This window comes from Thalassophryne amazonica, chromosome 2 (assembly GCF_902500255.1).
Source record: "Thalassophryne amazonica chromosome 2, fThaAma1.1, whole genome shotgun sequence".
Classification (NCBI taxonomy): Eukaryota; Metazoa; Chordata; class Actinopteri; order Batrachoidiformes; family Batrachoididae; genus Thalassophryne; species Thalassophryne amazonica.
The window spans coordinates 69,129,060-69,154,042 of record NC_047104.1 but is presented as its reverse complement, the minus strand read 5'-3'; the positions used below and the strand labels follow the sequence as shown (position 1 = coordinate 69,154,042).

Below are 24,983 nucleotides of genomic sequence, written 5' to 3'. Positions count from 1 at the left end.
TAAGGTATAACGTTAACCTTGCTAATAAATAAATAAATAAATAAATACTAAGCAGCTAACCAAATCAGAACGTTGCTCATTTAAGTCGTTTGTATGTAACATTGAACTTCCGTTGTACTTCCTTATTCAACAGAGTCGACCAATCACATTGTCACATAAGCTTTACTGTCCCGCCCTCACCTTTGCAAACCAGCCAATTAGGCAGCGCCTGTGGGGCTCCGTCGGGGAGGCTGAACCACACAGGTAACTCAGGAAAAAAAAATAGAACGCAGAGGAGGTGAAAAAAAAAAGCCCCAGGGCTTGTTATGGAGTTCGTGTAAGAGAAACACGGAGATTTCCACCTTCTCTACCAGTTAAACCAGTATCTCTGGATAGAACACACTCAAGTACGACGACAGGTAGAGTGCTCGACCGCAAACTCTTTCGTGGCTTCTCTGAAAATAATCTGCCTTCCTTTCTCCGTTTACCTCAATTGAGTTTCCAGACCTTTTGTTCGCTTTCCTTATCACTTGGAAAAAGGTGAACCCTCGTGTTGTTTTTATTTTAATCTTTGCTTTAATTGTAGTTTTGTGGTCCCTGATGGCTTCGCACAGTGATACTCTGGTGGTGTTCTTTGGGGCAACAGCTGGTGCAAATGGGGGTAAACTGGGGTCGGATGAGAGGGAAATAATTCTCTTGGTGTGGCAAATTGTGGACCTACGTGAGAAAAAGGTACGGACCTTTCTGAACCCTTTTGTAAGGTTTCTTATGAGTGTTTGTGGCACAGTGTGTGTGTACCTGTAGTGGAGTAGTTTTTGTTTGACATTTGAATCAAGACGGTGTGTTCTCTGAACATTTAGCTCACGCTTGTTAATTCACACTCAGATGTGTCCAAAGCCAAATTCTTCTTATTTTTTATTTTATTTTATTATTATTTATTTTTAAACCAGCAACTCAGTAGAACTGTCTCTTTATTTCCAGAGAAACACGCCTTTTTGGTTTGGCATGTCAGCTTCTCCATGTAATCTCTTCATTGACAATTAAGCGCTTCTTGTAGCCACATTGTCAATGGACTTAATTTTCATTTTATTTAGTTATTTTGAAGAGTTCCTTTCCGGCACTTGGGGGTTGACATGGTGCCATAAATGTATATATGATTGGGAAAAGTGAAGCGTTACTGCCTCGGTCAAACACAACATTATTCTTTTCAGGTTGCGAAGCTTCATAGATGTCTTGTCAAGCCAGACACTTTGGAATTGACAGAGCAGTGTAAAGAGGAGACTGGACTGACTTTGGATGACCTTGTCAAAGCTGAGCCCCTGGACAAAGTTCTTCAACAGGTGAGTTGCTGGATATTTAGGTGGCAGGGGCGTCTTCGCCACAGGTCAAAGTGCATCTTTAAAGTGGTTTTCACTGGTCTGTCAGGAATCCAAGACCAGAACTACAGATGCTCCTTGAAGCTCAGTGTGTCCAAACTGAGAGTCCATGAGTAAGAAGTTACTTAAGGAAAAAAAGTTGTTAGTAAGGAAATTTAGCTTCACTTGGAAAAGACCTGGAGACCTGGAGAAACTGCATTTCCTTCTGCCTATAAGGGTTGAGTGACAATAAAAGTGAGTCTGAGTCTGAAAATCATAGATGCCTGTGACAATCTTCCTGAATGTGTGGTCTCATCAAAACCATCATAGACTGTTTTAAAAGTACTCAGCTACTTTATACCATTTGTAGTTTCTCCCACTATCAGTTAATATGGGTTTAATTCAAAGGCAGTGTGGTAAGGAGGATCATCTCTTGATTGATTCCCAGACTGAATGGTGGATGCGGAGAAAACCTACATTCAGGGTTGATCTACAGATACCTGTGCGTGGATTAGTTTAACATGGGAATGTCATTACACACCATCGAAAGACATGGTCATTGACAGATCCTTTGCCTGTTCTGATAGTGGTGAAATCCCAGATGATTGGGGTCTGGGAACCTTCCACAGTCTTCACTGGTATTCACTTCTTCTTTTACTTTCACCAGAGTCCTGTTATTTGTCTTGTGTTCAGGGTTCCTGTTGGACCTTCATGGTTACCGTAGTGGCTAGGGCGCACACAAGGTCCCTGCCGTATTTTACCCCAATAGACAATCCCCTGCTTGATCCATTACTCACATATCACGACACGGACGAGGGGTTGGATTTTGACACCTGGCTGATCCGTGTGTAGCCATATTAATTATAGGCAGTTCTTTTTGTATGTCGTGCTTCTGGTTAGTCAGTCTAGGTCACGTGATTATGAGGCTGCGTACCCTTTACATTTGTTTTCTATCTGTATGTTGGACCAAAGACTCTCTTAGAGGTTCAAATCTCCCTCATACCAGACATTCACTAAGAGCCCTTTAGCAAGATCCTTAATTGCCAAGTTGCTCTTGGTATGTAGTTGTGTGCCTTGCATGGCAGCACCCTGACGTGTGTGTGAGTGGGTGGGTGGCATCATTATAAATCGCTTTGACAAGACAAAGTGCTATATGAAAATGCAGTCCAGTTACCATTTAATGCACGATCTGTATGGTTATGATTGTCCAATATGCATTTTATATTTAAAGTAGAAAAAAGAAAATGACTGGGATTTGAACACAGTGCCTTTAGCTTAGAAGTGTGATGCCCTGCCACTTACACAACAGCGTCTCACAATCTGCAACGGGTCATAGCTTGAAGTAGTCATACTTGCCATGTATGAACATCTGTGAGAATCCAAACCCTATGGGATATTTAACCTGGCTATGTATTAATAATATAGCTATTAGGCCATGGAATCAATATCGCTTTGGATTTTTGTGACCATAACCTACATTTAGGGTGGGTGTGAAAATGTTGGCAAATGAAAGCCTATGGTACACTAAACAACATACTTTTTCACAAACATGAATTTTGAGCATTGGTGAGAATTGCTGGCCCAAATTGTCAACATTCCTCAAGTATGTCATTTTCAAAAAAAAGGAAAAGGAAAAAAATCTAAATAACACACTTTCTGTTATTTTTTTATTTATTTTTTGTTGTTGTTTTTGAAAATAAGTATGCAGTTGACATTTGAAAAATTCATCAATATTTATGGATTTTATTACTGAATAAGCAAAAAAAAAAAAAAAAAAGGTGGTCACTCCATTTCACCATCGCTGCCATCCGCATCAAAAGTCACTGTCATCACTGGTGCATCCGGAAAGTATTCACAGTGCTTCACTTTTTCCACATTTTTTAATGTAGCAGCCTTATTCCATAATGGATGAAATTATTTTTTTCTCTCAAAATTCTACACACAATACCCCATAATGACAATGTGAAAAAGTTTATTTTGAGATTTTTGCAAATTTCTAAAAAAAAAAAAAAAAAAAATCATCACGTACATAAGCATTCACAGCCTTTGCCACGAAGCTCAGAATTGAGCTCAGGTGCATTCTGTTTCCACTTGAGATGTTTCTACAGCTTTATTGGAGTCCATCTGGAGTAAATTAAGTCGATTGGACATGAGTTGGAAAGGCACACACCTGTCTACATATAAGGTCCCACAGTTGACAATGCATGTCAGAGCACAGACCAAGCATGAAGTCAAAGGAATTGACTATAGACCTCAGAGACAGGATTGTCTTGAAGCACAAATCTGGGGAAGGATACAGAAACATTTCTGCTGCTTTGAAGGTCCCCATGAGCACAGTGGCCTCAATCATTTGTAAATGGAAGAAATTCATATTTACCAGGACTCTTCCTAGAGCTGGCTGCCCGTTTAAACTGAGAGATCGGGGGAGAAAGGCCTTAATTAGGTAGGTGACCAAGAACCCGATGGTCACTCTGTTAGAGCTCCATCATTTCTCTGTGTCAAGAGAAGAACCTTCCAGAAGGACAACCATCTCTGCAGCAATCCACCAATCAGGCCTGTATGGTAGAGTGGCCAGACGGAAGCCACTCCTTAGTAAAAGGCACATGTCAGCCCACCTGGAGTGTGTCAAAAGGCACCTGAAGGACTCTCAGACTATGAGAAACAAAATTCTCTGGTTTGAGGAGACAAAGATTGAACTCTTTAGCATGAATGCCAGGCATCATGTTTGCAGGAAACCAGGTACCATCCATACCGTGAAGCATGGTGGTGGCAGCATCATCCTGTGGGGATGTTTTTCAGCAGCAGGAACTGGGAGACTAGTCAGGATTGAGGCAAAGATGAAGGCAGCAATATACAGAGACATCCTGGATGAAAACCTGCTCCAGAGCGCAATTGATCTCACACTGGTGCAACAGTTCATCTTTCAGCAGGACAATGACCCTAAACACACAGCCAAGATATCAAAGGAGTGGCTGTAGGACAACTCTTTCAATGTCCTTGAGTGGCCCATCCAGAGCCCAGACCTGAATCCGATTGAACATCTCTGACGAGATCTGAAAATGTCTGTGCACCTAATCTCCCCATCCAACCTGATGGAGCTTGAGAGGTGCTACAAAGAGGAATAGGAAAAATGCACCAAGATAGGTGCACAAAACTCAGCCCAGTCTCATGGCAGTTGATGGGACTGGGTTCCAAAAAGTACATTAATCTATGGGTTTGTGACGGGGTGTGAAAATGAAGCATTTTTTGTAATGGGGGCATGAATTCATTTCACGACTGGGCACAAAATGTGGGGTGAAGGGGGTGGGTTGGTTGGTTGGTTGGTTAACGTTTGGGGAGGGTGCACACTTATGCTATGGTTAGAGTTAGGAGAAGAAGAAGATTATAAATGGCAAAATAAAAAACGTGTTACGAAAAGCGGGCATGAGACCAGGCTAGCAAAACTTGTGGAATCATATTCAAGAGGACCTGAGGCTGTAATTGCTGCCAAAGGTGCATCAACAAAGGGTGTGAATACTTATGTACATTTCTTAGTTTTATTTTTTAATACATTTGCGCAAAAAAACTCCTTTTTTCATGTTGTCATCATGGGGTGTTTGGAATAAGGCTGTAACATAACAAAATGTGGAAAAAGTGAAGTGCTGTGAATACTTTCTGGATGCACTGTAAAATTAATTAGAATTGTCAGATCATTAGAAATGATGAAGTTGTGTGTGAGAATGTATTTCATGACGTCAGTCAATCAAGTATTCTCTCTCCTAATTTCGTAAAATATCAGTGGGTCATAATAACCAACAACAGAATTTACGCAGAGAAAAACAGCATATTAATCTTCATTGTTTTGTATCATCATGACCAACACCTTATATTAATATGTCACAATCTTCAAAAGCAGCCACCGAAGTAGACTAAGGCAACGTTACACTGTCAGTGAGTTATCACCACACGTCATCAACTCACTGTGTTACAGCAATTGTCAATGGTCAGTTGCTTGCAGTCAGTGGAATGATTGGTTAGTTCCATTCAAGGCTTAACGGGTATTTTTAACATGAAAACAGTGAATTTAAAAATTGCAATTACTCATTAACCTACCTGGATATTGCCTGTGAAAACTAACTGAACATTTCCTGTAATATTCTCTACCAAATATACAAAAATCATGCACAACCTTTTTATAGGTCATGCAAAGACACAATATATTGTGACAGCTGGGTGTTTATATTTACGGATAGTTATTTTGTACTGAAATGTTTAACATTGAAACTACCTTGAATGATAGGCTTAAGGCATCTTGACACTTGCATGAATTTGATTCCCACACCGGCACCCAGTCTGGTGTACCATTGAGTAAACCCCTCGTGAACTGTGTGTGGTTGCATGCCAGTGCGCAATAGTCCAGCAGTTAAGGGATAGAATTGTGCACTTTTTTACAAAAGCTCCAAACTTTGTCCAAGGACTCTTTAGGTTATATTAAGTCATGTCAAAGTGGGAGACATTTGATTTTAGCCCTGTATCCTGCTTTTTTTAAAAGGGTGTTTGCATGGTTATAATACAGTGTATATTTTGCTATTCATATGACAATACGATCATATGGTTATTATGTAGGGGGCCAGTGATCAAGATTGGACATTAAGCTGTAGAGAATGGCTACTGCAACTAGTGCAAAGCTATACTGAGCTTATGTGATCATGTATCGTCCGTCGTGCGGCGTCATACGTCATTGTACATCCTTATACATTAGCAGGGTGGTATGTTTCAAAATGGAAAGAGGTACAGGACTCATTTCAGGCCTGTAGGGATCTTTAACAGGCCTCTACCTCTGAGACATAAAATTAGGTCACTGTGATCTTCCTAGCATGAAAGCTGTAGAGAGTAGTTCATTAAAAATATTCATGAAACATTTGTGCATATCTAGGAAGTTTGCCAACCAGGTATTTACAATGTTTTCAGTTAAAAATATGGTGATAATCGTCTTAATACCAATAACATCAAATAATAACAACAATAATAATAATAATGGTTATGGCCATAAAAACAAAATTGATTTCTTGTAATTAATAAAAAAGCATTTATTTTCGTTCAAACACTGTTGTTATTTTAGAGTGTAAATATGTTAAAGTGCATGAGTAGCAGCTTTCCTTTGCCCTATGCTCGCAAACAGCTATATTGCATAGGTATCTTGCTATTCACAATGAGTTAGACAATATTTAGTCACTTTCCCTAGATTAACGCTTTTTCTAAGAGTGTAAGCACACTGAAGTACATTCGAAGCATCCCTGCTTAGCCTTAATACATTTTTCGTAACCTTCAAGTTTATATTATGAACTTAAAAAGACATTTGGATAAGAGTTGGTCATGAATTATATGCTGTAGAAGGCTGAAAATGGTTATTCTCTTAAACCCAAGTTTTTAGAGTGTAGACGTTTATGGATTCAGTGTCTCCCGATCTTATACTCGTATACTTCAGGACACTATAAAGTACCTCTGATAAAATTTTGGCGCTTTTGTATGAAAGTGCACGATTCCCCTAAAAATTTGTCCCTTAGCCGCCGGACTACAAACAAAATTTAGAAATGTTCAAAATTTCTGGCATGCATTAATTTCATGCCACTTGTGTGAACTAGTCGTGAACATTGCACAACCTATTCGAAAACACCATGTGTCAGTGTGCGCAGGGCATCTGAATGATTATGACGAGATGTTACATTTACAGTAAACAGAACTTTACAGATACATTGTCTAACTCATAAGAAGGAATGAAAATACAACTGTTTTACCAATCAATTACAATATATTTATTATAAATATAATTACTTTTGAGACAATGTTCCAAATGTGCTCTCCACCGCATGACTAGCATGAGACAACCTGTAGCTGTAGATAATTTGTCTGTTATTCTTGGAGCGATGAGAGAGTGGAGAATAAATGCGTCATCGGTTATGAAATTATTATTTTATATAGCGTGGCGTCATGCGGGACACATTGGCACGAAAAATTGCAATGCGGAATCAAATTTGTTCGATCTTACGCATGTGTGAAAACTTTTAACCAAGAACGCAAGCCAGTTGACATTAGTTTTTTTTTTTGAAGATGTTTTGCTCTTCATCAAGAAAAGTTTCATCATTTCTTATTGAACAGACAGGTAGGCCTATTGTTATCAGAATACAAAGCATAAATCTCTCTTGAAATACATTTAATGCGAGAGTAAGAAATATCTGTGGCAAAATATTTGCTACTTGGAGGGTAGGATCTATGCAATCTGCCTAGATGCTTGAACCCGCAACCTTGATTTCATCAACACTGATCAGGTAAAACTGGTTCAGCTTGTCAACATTCATCATGGACTGAACGTTGTACACATGCAGCATGGACACTCCCACATTCACCGGTACTGGCAGCAAGTGCAGACGTGTGCACAGCGACAATAGCACACGAGTAGCTTGACAATTAAAGATAGATTAGATTGGAGTCCTGCAGGCTTGTGTGTGTGTGTGTGTTTAGGTTTTTGTTGTTTGTGCAATGTGGTTCCATTTGCCATTCATTTTGGTTACATATGTTTTACTCCACTACTTTTTTGTAAAAATGCATCCAAGATACTAGGAATCTGCTGCAATCTATTTAGATGTTTAAGTAAAACAAATAATGAATGTTTTGCATTTGTGCAATGAAAATAATTTTTAGTTGTGCAAAGATGGAACACTGCACTCACTGGCATTCATTATTTGTATATTATATAACGGCTGAGTGGATCCTTCTCATTTGATTGGTGCTTTATATGTCACATGACATGGATTATTCATTCCATTTGTGTTGCATTGCATTTAGAGTGCAGTTTGGTTCTATTTACCATGCAAATATGGTTCCATACGTTTGGTACCATTGCACTCTGCGTGCACACACACACACACACACACACACACACACACACACACACACACACACACACACACACACACACACACACACACACAAAATCCACTCCGCTGTAAGCCATATGGAGGCATGAAGAGCTGTTCGGATGAAAAGCTGACTTGACTGAAGAACTACACAGTCTTTTTTTTTTTTAAATTAATTTATTTATTTTTGAGGAACGAAGTCAGTGCACAGCATCACTAGAATACATGTCACAATTTGGACTCCTATTTAAAGTTTGTGTTGGACTTTAGCAGCAGTGGAACACCAAAATGTAAGTCCCTTTTCTGTTTTATAAATTAATTAAATGACAAGGATCTATTTTAGCCATTATATAAAACAAATATTGAATGACATTCATTATTTGTATACTATTCAATTGCTAATAAACTGTGAATGACTTCCATTTGGGAAGTGTTCCCTACATCATATTTCTTGAAGATGACTCCGTTCTTCCATTTAATTGCTGATAGTCATTTTGCTTGTGTTTTGACTGTGCCCCTTCTCCATGTAATGTAGAGTTGCAGCAGGAAGGGCGTCTAGCATAAAAGTTGTGCTGCTTCAACATGCAAATAAATATCAAATCTGTTGTGGTGATCCCGAGAAAGTGAGAAGCTGGAAGAACTTGCTTGCTTGGGCTGCTGTTATACTGGACAATGAAATACCTTTTACTTTCTTTTCTGATTGGTGCTGCAATATGCAAAACACAAAACCACCATGTGTCCTTGGAACCAGCATGTTGAAAATGAGAGATTGTTGACGAACAGGAGATCCCCTATATGTCTACACTGTTTTTGGTTTAAATTTCTATCTGTTTGCACTTCAAACTCCACTCCAGTCATCATCTATCTCAGTGACAGATATCTGAAGCTTTTGTACAACATATTTCCACATATATTCAGGATTATTTCACCATAAAAGGCAGCGGAAGCGATCAGAGTGCCGCGGCTATACGAGCTGCTAGCTGATCCGCATTGGTTATTTCAAATCATCACGGAATTTCGCTGAGTTTCTGCTTAAGACGGCCTCGTTTCTACTTCAATCTGACTTTAGAATGATTTAAGAGGTTTTACCTTCATCATCTGATGGTTAATAATCCCATTAATCCATTTGATTGCTTAGGGTGAATAGACTCCCTCTCAGGCATGCTGCTGTGGTCTGAAAATAATGCATGCGCAGATGCAAAAGGTGGATCAACTTTTAGTGGCGGACCATTCGGTCTTCGACACCAGTAGCAGATTCACTGCACTTAAGTTTTAGGAATTCCCAGAACAATTGCCCTATGTAATATTCTGAGCAACTGGGAGTGCTGCAAAACTAGATTGTGTGTGTGGGGTACAGGTCTGGATGTGTACTAGAGTCACTGCGTCTGTAACTGGGAGTACCAGAACGATAACCACATGTAATGTACACAAGTATACTGATATGATTTGTCACTCAAAAGTAGGCAAAACCCAAAACAATCTCAGGTTTTTTTAATAGTTGTGCTGTACACAGGTCTACACAACAGGCAACAAGAAATCAGAGTTTGAGTAATCACAGCGTGATAGTGTATCCTCATAGCTAGTGTGCAGGCAAGCTGTCCAGACACCCACTAGCAGTGGCTGTCGTGGGCCAAATGTTTTTGTCCTTTGTGAGCATTTTATTACAAATATCTGAGATAATGTGGCTTGCTGTGTGATTAATTATACTAACAGACCATCTGAGAAATTTGCTCCACATCTCAGACGAGTGAAAATTTTGTCATTTATATTGTACGTTAGCAGTGTTGGAAGGTATCTGTAGTTTTTTTATGTTAGCTCACAGTTACTGTGGCAATAAGCTGGTCATAATGCCCAAGAGTCAGCATGAAAACCATTACCCAGCCCACAAAAATATGTTTTAATGAAACATCCCATCCAAAATGACCTTTTTCCTTGTTTGGTAACTCTGAGATAGGGGGCTTAGAAATCTTGAATTTAATTCCAATTGAATGAAATTGAGTGGTAAGTTTAAGTTTCTCACAACACATGCAAAGTATAAGGGCAAACAGAAGGCTGTTATTGCGTAACTTCTGTCCCCTCAGATGGCTGGACAGTGATGCTGATATCTTTGAGAAGTTTCATTTGCATTGTCAGGGAACTTCAGCTATGACATTTTGGCTGTGTGGCATGTTTCGCTGGGCATGATGCAGCTTGCAGGTACCTCAGTGTTTAGGACCACAATGGCGGGACAAGGCCATTAACGGCCAGGTTTCAGCTATCTGCAGCAGACTACCTTTGAGAGGTGGGAATGGAGCAGCGGTTGGCATCCAGGACCTAAGGAGGATTCATGGTGTGGTGGATGCAGCAATATACTGCACCAGTACATGTTCCCAGGACTGATCTGAGGTGACCTGATATCTTTGCAGAAGAATAAACATCCAAGACTTTAGGTTCCTGATGCTTCCTGTCTTAAACTATAGTTGTGAGAGTTGGACACTAAAGCCCAGGTTATACATAGACGGTTTTGTCGGCGGGTAGTACGTAGACCGAAGTTCGCGGTAGTTCTGGCTGTTTTCGCGGTGGAAAGGGGAGGAGAATTTCGCCGGCGTTTTGAGAGCCGTACTAGCTGCAAATATGCGGATAAAACGCCGCTAAATCCACCGAATAAAGCAGCGGTTTGACGCCGTAGCATCCGGCACACGTCAGACAACGGGGGTTAATGTTAAAGATTTTGTATATATGTTATCACTGTTAAACATTTGTACATTTGTCTTCTTTCTCATGAGAACGGTGTTGTGCTGTTTTGCACTTCACCCTGAGAATGTACGTGTTATTCAACCTTGTTTTAGCTTTGTCTTCTTTCTCATGAGAACAGTGTTGTGCTGTTTTGCACCTGTCTTAACCAAGCCTGAGAATTCAATTTTGTTTTAGCACTCTGGGGTCAATCTGAGCTGGGAATGAAGGGCTGGATGTACTTATTATTATAATATAACTTTGTTTTCGCAGCCTCTAACGACTGGGAGTAAGAGAACGTTTTGACTGTTGTGATGTGGTGCTTAGTGTGAAGGAGTGTGAAGGACAGGACACTTCAGGCAGATGCAGAACAGCTGATAACTGCAACAGACGAACGAGATGTGCTGACCTGTGTAAAAGAAAGTGTTCTTCCTTGCAGCTGCACTTATTGACGTATGCGTTTATGTTATGGGAAGAAACTTGTCTTGCGTCATCACCCCCACCCTTAGGACAAGTTTTTTGTTTATGTGATGAGGGCGTCTCTTAATAAAAAGAGCGGAAAAGCAGGCCAGACTTTAGTGTAGCCTTGGTGTACAGCCTGACTGCACTCCGCGCGTAAAATTTGACTTTCTGTCTCACTGGTGTTTCTTGACTCTGTTTGTCTTGTTAAAGGTTTTAAAAATGTTTGGAGGACAAAATACCCAACATTGACTGGGGGCTCGTCCGGGATTTCCTTTACGTATTAAAACAGAGGAGTCCGTATCCTCCTTCCGGAATTTAACTACGTGCGTCCCTCGCAACCGTAGAGGAGTCCGCCCTCCTTACAGAGTTTAACTGTGTTTCATTAACAGACGATTCTGTATCATCGCTTACGGAGTTTAACTGTTTTATGTGATCACTTTTATCCCCTACCGGTACGCGTATATAAACAGAGGAGTCCGCACCCTCCTTACAGAGTTTAACCGCTTTGCATTAACAGACGATTCTGTATCATCGCTTGCGGAATTTAACTGTTTTATGCGATCTGATCACCACTCACTCAGTACTGTTTACAAAGAAATTTTACTCACTGACTCGACTTCCTGTCTGTCTTCTTCGGGAAAATCTCGTCAACCAGACGATGCCAACGGTGGTCGACAATTGCAGACACGATCAATCGATCGACCGGACCTTGGCCAAGGATTTACTTCTGGACTTGATGACCTCTGCCGGACACCTCCAGTGTTGTTGAGATCCCGGTTCTATCCAGTTCTATCCTTTACAATCGCAGGTTAAGACGCGCGTGAGAACGGCGGTGTTCTGCTGCCGCCGATAATGCCCTGTGTACCGCTGGATTTATCCAGGCAAATCCTGCGTTACTCCAGGAACTTTTGCATATAGGCACCGCCCCCAGAGTATAATAGGCTGAAGCAGCTGTCACTGCAGGGGGAGGGAGATCATACTCAGCCTTTTATTCTCCTTCCTTTTCCCCTCCTCAACGTGTTGCTCGTCTCCACCACAGGCCTTCCCTCTACTTCTGAACCAGACCTCTTGGTAAGTCCTTGCCACTGCCAATTTTCTTTTAGGAGGCATACTGGAACTTCTCTGCAAAAATATCTGGAGCTGGCCACGAGTGAGAGGCCTGCATGCAGAGCTCTAGCGTTTTTATATTGACCGCCGCCTATCAGCTGTTTGGAACGCCGTTAACTGGGAGGTGGCGTTTAGAACAGCGTACTGTCCGCTAGCGCCGCCGTTTTGTCTGCCTCTGTCGCCGGTTAAAACGCCTTTGAGGACGCCGATGTGGGCTCTATCGCCGTTGGTTAGGGATATTACGGCGGTGTAAACTGCTGCACTACAGGAAGGGGCAGGATGAAACGCAGATTTAAAAAGTATCAAACGCCGTTGTTCGCGTTGTCTCCATCGTCACGCGAATTCTCTGGGAGCGCTCTTGGAATTATTCGACATGTTGAATAATTTTTTCGACAATTCACGGTAAAGCCGGAACTAAGCCACACCCCCTAGTGCCGGCATTAACAACGGCGTTTGATCCTTAAGACAGCCAAAAACTGTTCTGGGACGCTTCCGGGAGCTCTTACCGTCTGTGTAAACGGGGCTTAACCAGTGACCTAAGGTGCCATCTGCATGTCTTTGGTACTGCGTCTGTTTGGAGGATTGTTGGGTACCACTGGAATGACTTGCTGTCAAATGAATGGTTACTTAAAGAGACTAAGCTAGGGCATGTCACTTGCATGATCTAGCGTGCAGGTGCTTGAGTGTTCAGGACACCAGTGGCTGTAGAAGGTCACGGGGAAGCCAACATTTACATGGATGCAGCAGATAGATCATGGTTAGGCTACTTTTGAGAAGTGGGGATGGACAGTTAGTATACCAGGGTGGGTGTCATCCAGGACCCAAGGCAGTCACATAGTGTAGTGAATGTGGCAGCAATGGGCACCGATGCATGCTCCCAAACCTGACCTGTCCTAAAAAATGTCAAACATGTAAAAGCTCAAGGGGGCAATAATGTTTCCACAGCACTGTAGTTGTTATTTCTGCTGTTTAAAATGCCACCCAACATTGTCTGTAAACTACAATAGCTCATTATACATGAAACAGATGTCACTGGTTATATAAAAGGGGCTGAAAAGCTGTGCACAATGAGATACTTTTCTAATGACAATTTCTGCCCAAAGCATGACAGGACATAACAAGCCTGGTTTGGTATTAAGGTCTTATGTTAATGGAAGGAGTGTCACATTTCTATGCAATGACCTTTAAAAAAAAAAAAAAAAAAAAAAAAAAAAATCTTCTGGTTGGCTTTGCATGAGTGTTGAACTTTGTTGACAGTTTTAGAAGGTGAGAAGGTAGGATGGGCAGAGCCTGGGGCATCTGTAGAGGAGGAGGAGTTGCAGGTCTAGTCATGTCTAAGTCTGATGCACGCTGTACACTTTTGCAAGGTGGAGCATTTAGCTGGGACTGCATCTCTGTTTTAGACTGGAGAGCAGACAGGAGCACAGTTGGAATTGTGGCACTGCAGTGGGTACCTCAGCACTGCAAAGATTGAAGTGCTAATGGATTGCAGTGTACATTGGTTTAAAATTTAAATTTCTGTGAAGTGTTAAAAGTTGTTAATGCTTTCTGGAGTCCCTTCAAATAAGTGTTGATTTATGTTTTTGTCAACTGTAGTTGGTACAAGTAGGAGCCTGCTTAGCTGCAGCTCTAATAAAAAAAAAAATGGAATTGTCTTCTTTTCATGTTGACAAGTCCAGCAGGCTTATAAATGATGTCTGAGAGGAGAGAGGCTAGCTAAGAAGGACTGAAGAGTAGTGCACACCTAGTGATACTTACAGCATGCAGGTCCTGGTGAGAGTCGTAAAAATACTGGTTTGGAAACAGGGCTATGGGGACTGCTGGGATTTGGATTCTTTTTAGTGTATTCATGTTTTTTGTACTAATTACGCTTGTGCTGGATGGCACCGATGCAAAAGATAAAAGCCGGTAGGACACATTTTCAAATAAATGAAGATGATGAAAGTAAAAGTAAAGTAGTGGGTGACCACTAACATTTTAATGAAGTCATTTGAGCCACTTATCCTAGGCCTTCAGTTGGATTGAATGTTGGTTTATGTGCATAATACTCAAATATTAACTCAGACAATCAGTTAGTCCTTTTCACACCATGTCTTTCTCTTCCTGCTGTTGGTCAGTTTTGCTGGGGTTTAATTTATTGATACATGAAACAACAGTGGTTGTGTGGCATGAACTAAAGAGCAGAGTTCATTTCTAAGTATGTGTACTTGAGACTGTCCGTATGTGTCCTTGGACAATACACTTCATCAGCATTATCCCAGTCCTCCCAGTTGTAAACTGGTACTCGTGTTGGCTGGGGAGTAATTGTATCCAGGGCAAGTCGTAGATTCTCATCCATTTTATACTAACTGACCTGATAGACTGGAAAAAAAAATGTAGTCTCTTTGCAGGAACCATGAGAACATGGATGTTTCCTAGAATGTTGAGCTGATGTCTGTCACTGGTGGGGCTGTATTACTGACTCACATGGCCTGATCTCTCAAAGACACCAGTTTTGGTTTGTTAATGATTTATTAGGGTGGGTAAGACTGAAGAGATTAATGGGGAACTATTTTTAGCACTAAGAGTTGATACAGCCCAACAGCTACCATGCTATTGCAAAGAGATTCATCAACACAATGCATGTTTTAATGCTGGAACAAATAGCGCTGTTGTGTGTTTGAGTCAGTTGCACATGACCAGTCTACATTAGGGGTGTGTGTGTGTGTGTGTGTGTGTTATATTTTTAAGTGCATTTATTTTTTGGGTAAGGTGAAACTTGAAATTTCACAACTTGCTTTTCCAAATGGGAGTTTTCCAGCATTAAGAAGTTACAATCTTGTCATTTTGCATGAAGTGCAGTGATCCTAATCCTTTCCACTGGTATAGAATTTCATCTTTATCCAGTAGTATCAGCTTGTTCTATGTATCAGAAAGAGAAGTATAGATTGACGTTAGACGTATGACTTTTCTGAAGAGACCTGGCTGTGAAAGGGATAATTTACAATAAAGTGATTAAAAATATGCTAATAATTACATTCACACATACACTTCTTGAAAGGCAGTGGTACCAATAATTCTCTTCAGGACTAGGATTCTGAAGAGCCTGAGAATTTATTTATTTATTTATTTATTTTTTAAAGATTGGAGTCTGTTTGATGGGTTTTGGAAGTGTGCACTTTGCTGCTCTGTAACTGTGTAAATATTCAGCTTTAGTTGCCCTACACGGAGGCTTCTAAGGACAGTGTTGGCACCCCTTGTTGCTTCTATCGGAGCTTGTTTTATCCACCAGTACCTATCCTTTGCACACAAACAGGAGAGCAAGCTGTGATAGGACCATGTTCAAAGGCCACTTCCTCCCCCGTATCTGGAAATGTTTCATAATAGGACAGTGCATAAAAAAGTTATTTCATTAGTGCACCATGTGTGAGGCAAATGTGCCAGTAAAATCAATGTTCATATCAAATGTGTTCATTTACAAGAAGATAAAAGTACAGTTGGAGGCTCATACCTACATGAATTACTGACTAGCCTGATTAATAGAAGGTATATGTAGAATAATGCATACTTACTTTTCTAGGTTTCTCATACTACACAGTGAAATTAAAATAATAATAGTAATAAAAAACTACAGGTTTTATTCTGTGGAATTTTCAAGGTGCTTGCCTTAACAGTATGATGTTTGTCTTCTCTTCTGATTGTTTGCTTAATCAAACTGGTTTGTGTCAGAGGCGAAAGGGATAGGGTGTGGCTTTAACTTCTAAAACTGTTTGTTTTCCTCTCTTTGGTTATAGCAGTTGGGCAAGGTAGAGCCGCATGCATGGCTATGAGCAAACATCCTGCTGTTTTTACCCCGAAACCATCAAATATGGCCATCGGGTATTGCGAAGACTTTCCGTCCATCCGTCTGTCCGTGCTTAGCACAAGTCCAGTCCTATTACTGCTAGAGTTTTCAAATTCACAGGGAACATTCTTGGAACACAGACCTTGGACAAGTTCAAAGATGGCTAACCGTGACCTCTTTTAAGAGGTTAAAAAGTCACATTCTCTTTCATTCTATTCCGTTTGGGGGTTTTTTTTTGGGGGGGGGGGGGGGGGTGACAGCCAATCAGAGTACCATGACATCAGTCTCTGGTATAGCTAGCTGCAAACTCAGTTTCGTTTGCATGTATATATAACCTGTTTGTCAAATATTATGTAAAAGCTAGCAAGAAATAAACACTTCTAAAACTGACAACATTGTTTTTGGAATCTCATAACACCTTTGGAGTGATTTAAGACATTTCTTGGACGTCAGCATGCACGCTAACTTCCACTCTTGTCAAAAACTCATGTATGCGCACACGCATGCCCTCCTGCTTACAGTTTAAACGTAAACAAAATATTGCTTATGATTGATTGATTGATAGAGGGGCTTTATTGAACATGTACAAATTGTATGCAAGACAATAGGATCTGAGCAATCAATGTAAATAACAAATGTATAATTATATATACTTTGCACTGAGATATCAATTAAACAACTGCAAATTATAAAGAAGACAATGCTCATATTAGGCTTAGGGATTAGGGAGCAGAAATGACAGAGGACAAATGCTACTCGAGTTCTGTAAAAGAAATAAGCTCTGCATTACAAACACATGGTTCAAGCATAACAAACGTAGGAGGTACACATGGAAGGCCCCAGGAGACGTGAGACGAATGCAGTTAGATTACATCATGGTGAAACAGCGGTACCGCAACAGTGTAAGAACGCCCATGCCTTTCCTGGTGCAGATGCGGACTCAGACCACAACCTTGTTGCAATGAAAGTCAACCTGAAACTCAAGCGACTGAGAAAATCAAACATCCACAAAAAGTGGAACCTAGAAGCTCTGAAAGATGAATCCAAAGACAAACTAAATGCTGGAGTCAAAATCAGACTACAGAGCAACCAAAACACAGAGACAGGTGCAAATGAACAATGGAACATCTTAAAGAAAGCACTTACTGAAAGTGCAGAGGAGACCATTGGAAGAGAACAGAGGAGGGGAGCAAAGAAACTGTGGGTGACAGAAAATATGATACGAAAGATGGACAAGAGGAGACGGTGGAAAAAAGTGAACACAGAGAAAGGAAAGAGGATGTACAGAAAGCTTAACAATGAACTGAGAAGTACAGATGCAGCGAGAGAAAAGTATTGGGAGGAACAGTGCAAAGAGATAGAAGACTTGGAAAGAGCTGGACAGATTGACAAAATGTACCAGAAGGTGAAAAAACTGACCTGGAAAAACAAGAATCAGTCAATGAAGACCATCATGAGTAAGCAAGGTGTACTATTGACAGAACCAGAGGAGATCATTGAGAGGTGGAAGGAGTACATAGAGGAGCTCTACAACAAAGAAGAGAGGCCTGAGCAAATTGAGATGGAAGAAGAGGAAGAGGTAGAGAGGGACCAACTTGGCCTGGACATCTTGAAAAGTGATATAGTACATGCCATACAAGAACTGAAGACCGGCAAAGCAGAAGGCGAAGATGGCATCACAGCAGAGATGCTCAAGGCACTGCAAGATAAAGGAGAGGAGCACCTTATCACTCTGTGCAAAACCATATATAACACTGGATCATGGCCTGAGGACTTCCTGCGCAGTATCATCGTGCCGCTGCTAAAGAAACCCAATGCACAGAGATGTGAAGAACATCGAACACTCAGCCTCATCTCCCATGCATCAAAGATCCTGTTGAGAGTAATTAATAACAGAATGAGAACCAGAACGAAGGACTACATTGGATGGGACCAGTTTGGCTTCCGGAAAGGGATGGGAACAAGATAGGCAGTGGCCGTCATGAGAACATTATCAGAACGTAACATCGAACACAATCGAGATGTTTGTTTGTTTTGTCGACTACGAGAAGGCATTCGATCGGGTGGACTGGACGAAACTGATGGCTGTTTTGAAAGACCTGGGAGCAGATTGGAGGGCGAGGAGATTGATCAAAGCCCTTTACATGGGATAGACAGCAACAGTGCGAACTGACCAGGGGATGGCTGGACCATGTATCATCGGAAGAGGAGTGCGACAAGGCTGCCTACTGTTTCTGCTGCTTTTTAACATCTTTGCAGAGACAATGATGAAGGAGGCCATGGAAGGATTGGAAGAAGGAGTGAAGATGGGAGGACACTTGATCCAAGCTGTGAGATTTGCAGACGATCAGGCAATGATAGCGAACACAGCAAAAGGACTCCAGACCATCATGACAAAGCTAAATGAGGTGGTGGAGCAATACGGAATGAGAATAAACAAGACCAAGACAAAGGTAATGAAGATTGGGGAAAGGTGAATATGAGCAGTTGCAGATCAACATCGATGGCCAGGTACTAGAACAAGTCCAACAGTTCAAATATCTTGGAAGCCTGCTCACAGATGATGGACGTAGCGAAAAAGAAGCGAGGAAAAGAATTGCTATGGCAAAAGACGCGTTCAACAAACATCAAGCGCTACTTACTGGAAAGACCAACCAAAACCTGAAGAGACTAATCAAGACTTTAATTTGGAGTGTACTCCTTTATGGCTCAGAAACCTGGACATTGAAGAAAGAGGACATGAAGAAACTAGAGAGCTGCGAGATGTGGTTTTGGAGGAGGAAGGAAAAGATCAGCTGGAGAGAGCACGTGAGAAATGAACAAGTACTGAGGAGAGTTGGAGAAAAGAGAAGTCTAAAAGTTACAATCTGGAAGAGGAAAGTGCGATGGATTGGCCACATCATGAGATCAGAATGAATGTTAAGAACAGTGCTGGAGGGGAGAGCAGATGGAAAGAGAGGGAGAGGAAGGAAGAGGTTGGCAATGCTGGACAACATACAAGGGCGTGGCTATCACTTCATAAAGGAGATGGCGATGGATCAAGAGACATGGTGTGCGGTTGTGCATGCTGGACCTGCCCAAGAGCAGACCACCTAAGAGAGAGAATGCTCATATGGCCGAGGGTATTTTAGCATTGCGTTATTTTTGTAAGCTCTTCAGCTGACTTGTTCAGATTGTGGGTGGAACACTTTTACTGTTACTCTAATTAATCTTAACTTGGATGAGGTAACACATACCCTCTATATTGAAATAAGATAACATTTTTAAATCCTGAACAATAAAAGTCAATGATAAATGTGCAGGTGAAGGATAAACTACAGGTGTCTGAAACCTGCACTCTATTTCACCTAAGTTCAGCCCTCAGCCACGGCCATATTGTTACTATGTCATTACCAGAATGGAATCTGCGGATTCAAACCCAAATCAGTTGTAAACAAAGCGGAGTTTGAGCTGTTCTTCTGACGTTTTTTTTTTTTTTTTAAGTCCAATCTGAAGGTTTTTCTGAAGCAGCTGTGCGGGACACAACATTTATGTTTTAGAGCCTTATTTAGATGACAATAAACTTCAGTCTGACAACAGAGTTCAAAACACATATTGTTGATTATAAATAAATAATACAGGTGACTTTGGCATAGGTGGAGGTGATAAACTGTTTGTTTTTGTTGTTGGTTTTTTTTTTTTGTTTTGGTTTTTTTGACAGCTCTTTGGTCATAATCAACTGACTAAAAAAATACTTTTACTATCTGTGAAATTAGAAAAAAAAGTGATGTGTGGATTTTTTTGTTTTTTCTTAAACAATTTCAAATCTGAAAAATGACATGGGGGCAGAAAATATCAGCTATTTTTAAAATAAATGTTTTCCTTCTTGAATATGTTTTTATTAAATATTAAAACCATTCACACAAGAAGTAAATGTATAGTCTTCTTACCTGTCCGTTTCAGTGAGATCATCTTTAAATGTATTCACCTTTATAAAAAAAAAAAAAAAAAAAAAAAAAAAAAAAAAAAAAAAAAAAGCCGCCACTGAAAAATTCTGTCCTGATTGGAGAAAACTCCATTTGTTGCCACTTTGGTGCCAGGTTCCAGTGCCACCTGTAATCAGTTATTGCAGCTGATTGATCCAGTGTTGTGCCATGTTGTTAATGAGTGGCTTTGCCCAAAGCCGCTCGTTAAAAGAGCGGCTTTGTGCTGCAAGAAAAAGACTCCCAGCACCTCATAACGTCTCAGTCTGCAAGCAACGACATTGTCCCATGATTCAGAAAACAATAAAATAATTTGAAGATCCTCGGTTTTATCTCAGTGTGCAGTGGAGAAGCCAGAGACTCTGTTCAAGTGCGCGCTCATCAATATAAGTAACCGTTCTGACACCGAAAATATGATTCAGCTCCGACCCGAACCATGGGGCTGTCAGTTGCCTGTAAAAGTCCATAAATGAATGGAACAATTAAGATAATGGTTCCGGAGCTGACACCACTTCCTTCTCCTTCTTGTCCAATGTCAGCACGCCGGGAAGTTCCTGGTTTTTAGTGGCACGCAGTTCAAAATCTGAATATTTTTCTCCTCAAGAACTGTGCACCAGGAAAGGATAAATTTCAAACTGTTTAATTTTAGTCTTAAATATTCATGAAAGCATGGCATTACGTGTCACCTACACTTTTCAGTGAGCAGCAAGGTGACTTATTTTTAAGTTCTTCTAACTTTCCAGAATAACCTGTAACCAATGGGTAGGATGAAATTTTTTAACTTTATCCTTCCAGGTATATGTTTTAGGAAAAATTGTCAGTAATACAACATGTTTGCTTGCGCTACACTTTGGGTTAAAACATCAAAATGACAAGATATGGTCCTCCTAAACTACTCAAGTGTGTTCCTATTAAATCAATTTTATTCCTCTGTTAAAAGGTTGCTTGTACTGCCAGTCCTGCTGACAATCGGCACCTAAGCTTGCAGCTTTCAGCCACATGTTTAGGCCTGCCAGGCCCTAGGCTTGACTTGCTAATCCTCTCAATCAGCTGTCAGCTCAGTTGAATTAAAGTGAAGCAGCTGCTCTCAATATGAAGATTGAGCAGATTGGATCATACTGTGCCAGAAAACCCAAAGTATAGCGGCAGCTAAATGCACATTGTGTCATCTGCATTTAGGCTGCTGCTCAACACAAGAACTTGAGGAACTTGTAGGACCCTATTCTCATGGGGATACAATGGACAGGACAAGCCACACTATCACTAATAATTATTTTCCTGGCATTGAAACCTGTTTTGTGTGTCTCTATGGTATTTTTGTGCCAGCCAGAGCGTGCAGTGCAACTGCAGTTGGGGGAGGAGAGTGCAAGGCTGTGGGAGCTTTATTCAAACGAAGCAAAGCAAACTGGGTGTTTCTGCAGGATATGGCTGCTGTACACTAAAAACTAGGGGTGGAACAAAAAATCATGGAACATAAGTTTTGCAACAATAACAGAGTTGGTTTGTCATGTACAGATGTTTTATTTTTAATGTTGCTATGCAAAATGTAAAGTAACAGTCATGCAAAGCCAACCAGAAGAAAAGATTCTAAAACCAGTTGCTGCTAATTTTATCCTATTTTGAATTTTGTGGAAGTTTTCTCTCAGCACCACATCTGTTTCTGGTGCAGAGACAACCTACAAACTGCTAACTAAATGCTTTCTGGGACTGTGCATCATGTACAACATGATGTGAAAAATGCAAAATAATTTTAATGAAACACTCCAACTAATGGATACATTTAAAAAGAAGTCAGCATTGATTAAAAACAGTGCTTCAGAAAACTACTACTGAACTATATATATATATATATATATATATATATATATATATATATATAAATAACTGCGGCTGCTTTATAGTGTATGAAAATAAGTAAAAAGATGTGTAAAACCACCTTCACAGTGAATGTGGAGAAGCTGCATGCATTAAATTTGAATATTACCTAGATCTTCACTGATGCGAAAATAGATTCTCTTCTTAAAGTTGGGACGGGGCAACAAAAGACTGGGAAAGTTGATGAATGGTCAAAGAACACCTAATTGGAAACAGGTGAGTGTCATGATTGGGTATAAAAGGAGCATCCCCAAAAGGCTCAGCCATTCACAAGCAAAGATGGGGTGAGGATCACCACTTTGTGAACAACTGCGTGAAAAAAATAGTCCAACAGTTTAAGAACAATGTTTCTCAACGTTCAATTGCAAGGAATTTAGGGATTCCATCATCTACAGTCCATAATATAATCAGAAGATTCAGATAATCTGGAGAACTTTCTACACGTAAGCAGCAAGGCCGAAAGCCAACACTGAATGCCCGTGACCTTCGATCCTTCAGGTGGCACTGCATTAAAAACCAACATCATTGTGTAAAGGATCTTACCGCGTGGGAACACTTCAGAAAACCATTGTCAGTTAACACAGTTCATCGCTACATCTACAAGTGCAACTTAAAACTCTACCATGCAAAGCGAAAGCCAAATATTAACAACATCCAGAAATGCTGCCGCCTTCTCTGGGCCTGAGCTCATTTGAAATGGACAGACGCAAAGTGCAAAAGTGTGCTGTGGTGTGAGTCCACATTTCAAATTGTTTTTGAGAAATCATGGACGTTGTGTCCTCTGGACAAAAGAGGAAAATTACCATCCAGATTGTTATCAGCGCAAAGTTCAAAAGCCAGCATCTGTGATGGTATGAGGGTGTGTTAGTGCCCATGGCATGGGCAACTTACACCATCGATGCTGAAAGGTACAACCAGGTTCTGGAGTGACACATGCTTCCATCCAAGCAACGTCTATTTCAGGGACGTCCCTGCTTATTTCAGCAAGACAATGCCAAGCCACATTCTGCATGTTACAACAGGCGTTGTAGTAAAAGAGTGCGGGTACTAGACTGGCCTACCTGCAGTCCAGACTTGTCGCCCATTGAAAATGTGTGGCACAAAAGTCGTACATCAAGCAAGAACGGGAAAGAATTCCACCTGCAAAGCTTCAACTATTAGTGTCCTCAGTTCCCAAACGCTTATTGAGTATTGTTAGAAGGAAAGCTGATGTAACACAGTGGTAAACATACCACTGTTCAAGCTTTTTTTTTTAAACGTGTTGCAGGCATCCATTTCAAAATTAGCAAATATTTGCACAAAACAATGAAATTTATCGGTTTGAACATTAAATATCTTGTCTTTGTGGTGTATTCAATTGAATATAGGTTGAAGAGGATTTGCAAATCATTGTATTCTGTTTTTATTTACATTTTACAAAACGTCCCAACTTCATTGGAATTGGGGTTGTACTCGTAAAAGGCGCTACAAAAATCATCTAAGTAACCATTATGGTGTGATGAATTAGGTTTATGGATTTTTTGTTTTTGGGTTTGTGCATGGTGCACTGCTGTTTGTATGTTTGATGGATGGGTATATGTATAATTTTATATCCATGTATACACTGTAAATTGTGATTTTGTCTGTTTGTTATCTTGACATATTATTCTATGTCATTAAGACACATGATTACTGAGGTTGTTATAATAACATGAAATTATTAGTTAAAAAGGTCTCAACTACAAAATAAATGCTAATTTAAAAATCCAGGCCCAACTGAATTAGAAATGTAAGTCAACTTGACTTTGGGGATAAAAACGCCTGCGTCATCATGCTTTTCTTGAAATGCACTGTGGGAATGCAGCTGCAGGCGGCTGAACATGTGTTCCTTTCCTCCCTTCCTCCATTTTGGATGCAAGTTGCAGGGCATCATCAACCGCATGTTTCTTCGGAGGTAAAACTTTCACATTTAAGTGTGTGTGTGTGTGCAAATTCAAATCACAACCAAGCAGGTCAATCAATTAATAAATCCAAGTCAACTTAACTGAAACAAAAGGTTTATAAAACTGACCATTTCAGATTCAAACAACTACCTGAATGAGTTAAATCAACCCAAACTAACGCAGGTGTTTCCCTAACAAGGAATATCTAACCTAGATAACTTATTTTCTTTCACTTAACTTGAAATTTTAAGGCAGCCCTTTCACTCGTATTTTTAAGTTGAAACGACATGTTAGATTTTACAGTGTACATTTTTACTTTTTTGGTTAAAGGGGTGGGCGTTTATAAGCTTTTGCTAATGCCTACACCCTTTAGGGCACATGGGTGACTTGTTGGATTGTTTTCTTTGTGAGGTTATTTTGGGTCTGTGTGTGCTGAATAAATTCATTCATGTAATGATCAATTAAGATAGGATAAACTTTACTGATGTCACAGAGGAGAAATTCACATGTTACGTCAACTCTTAAAAAAACACACAAGATAGGTGCAAGTAGAGGAAAATGTCCATCAAACAGCGTGTGCAAGGATAAGTAATAATACTTGTAACAGTACAAGACATAAGAAAATGAGGTAGAAATAGAATATGTATGTATGTGTGTGTGTGTAGATATATATGTGTGTGTGTGTGTGTATATATATGTATATGTGTGTGTGTGTGTGTATGTATATGTGTGTGTGTGTGTGTATGTAATAGTAATTGTGTGGTGTGTATATAATATTGTATGTTGTGTGTGTTTATATAATTGTATTGTGTGTGTGGTGTGTATATTATTAGTATGTGTGTGTGTGTGGTTATATATATGTGTGTGTGTGTGTGGTTATATATGTATGG

General features: G+C 40.3%; 1 protein-coding gene across 5 annotated transcripts in view; it reads left to right on the top strand.

Annotated features, from left to right (window-relative positions):
• Positions 1 to 246: 246 nt before the first annotated feature.
• The window catches only part of esrp2 (epithelial splicing regulatory protein 2), a 75,158-nt gene continuing 50,421 nt past the window's right edge, over positions 247 to 24,983 (top strand). For 2 of the 5 annotated variants that reach the window (XR_004565058.1, XM_034187278.1), the window contains exons 1-3: positions 247 to 398; positions 566 to 711; positions 1,191 to 1,319. Coding sequence is in view for 4 of the 5 variants with exons in the window: in XM_034187278.1 (XP_034043169.1) it covers positions 580 to 711; positions 1,191 to 1,319 (261 nt within the window). In the remaining variant the exon portion in view is untranslated. Of the gene's footprint in view, positions 399 to 565; positions 712 to 1,190; positions 1,320 to 24,983 lie in introns of those variants that run through there. The other 3 variants (XM_034187283.1, XM_034187296.1, XM_034187291.1) reach the window with 2 other exon arrangements.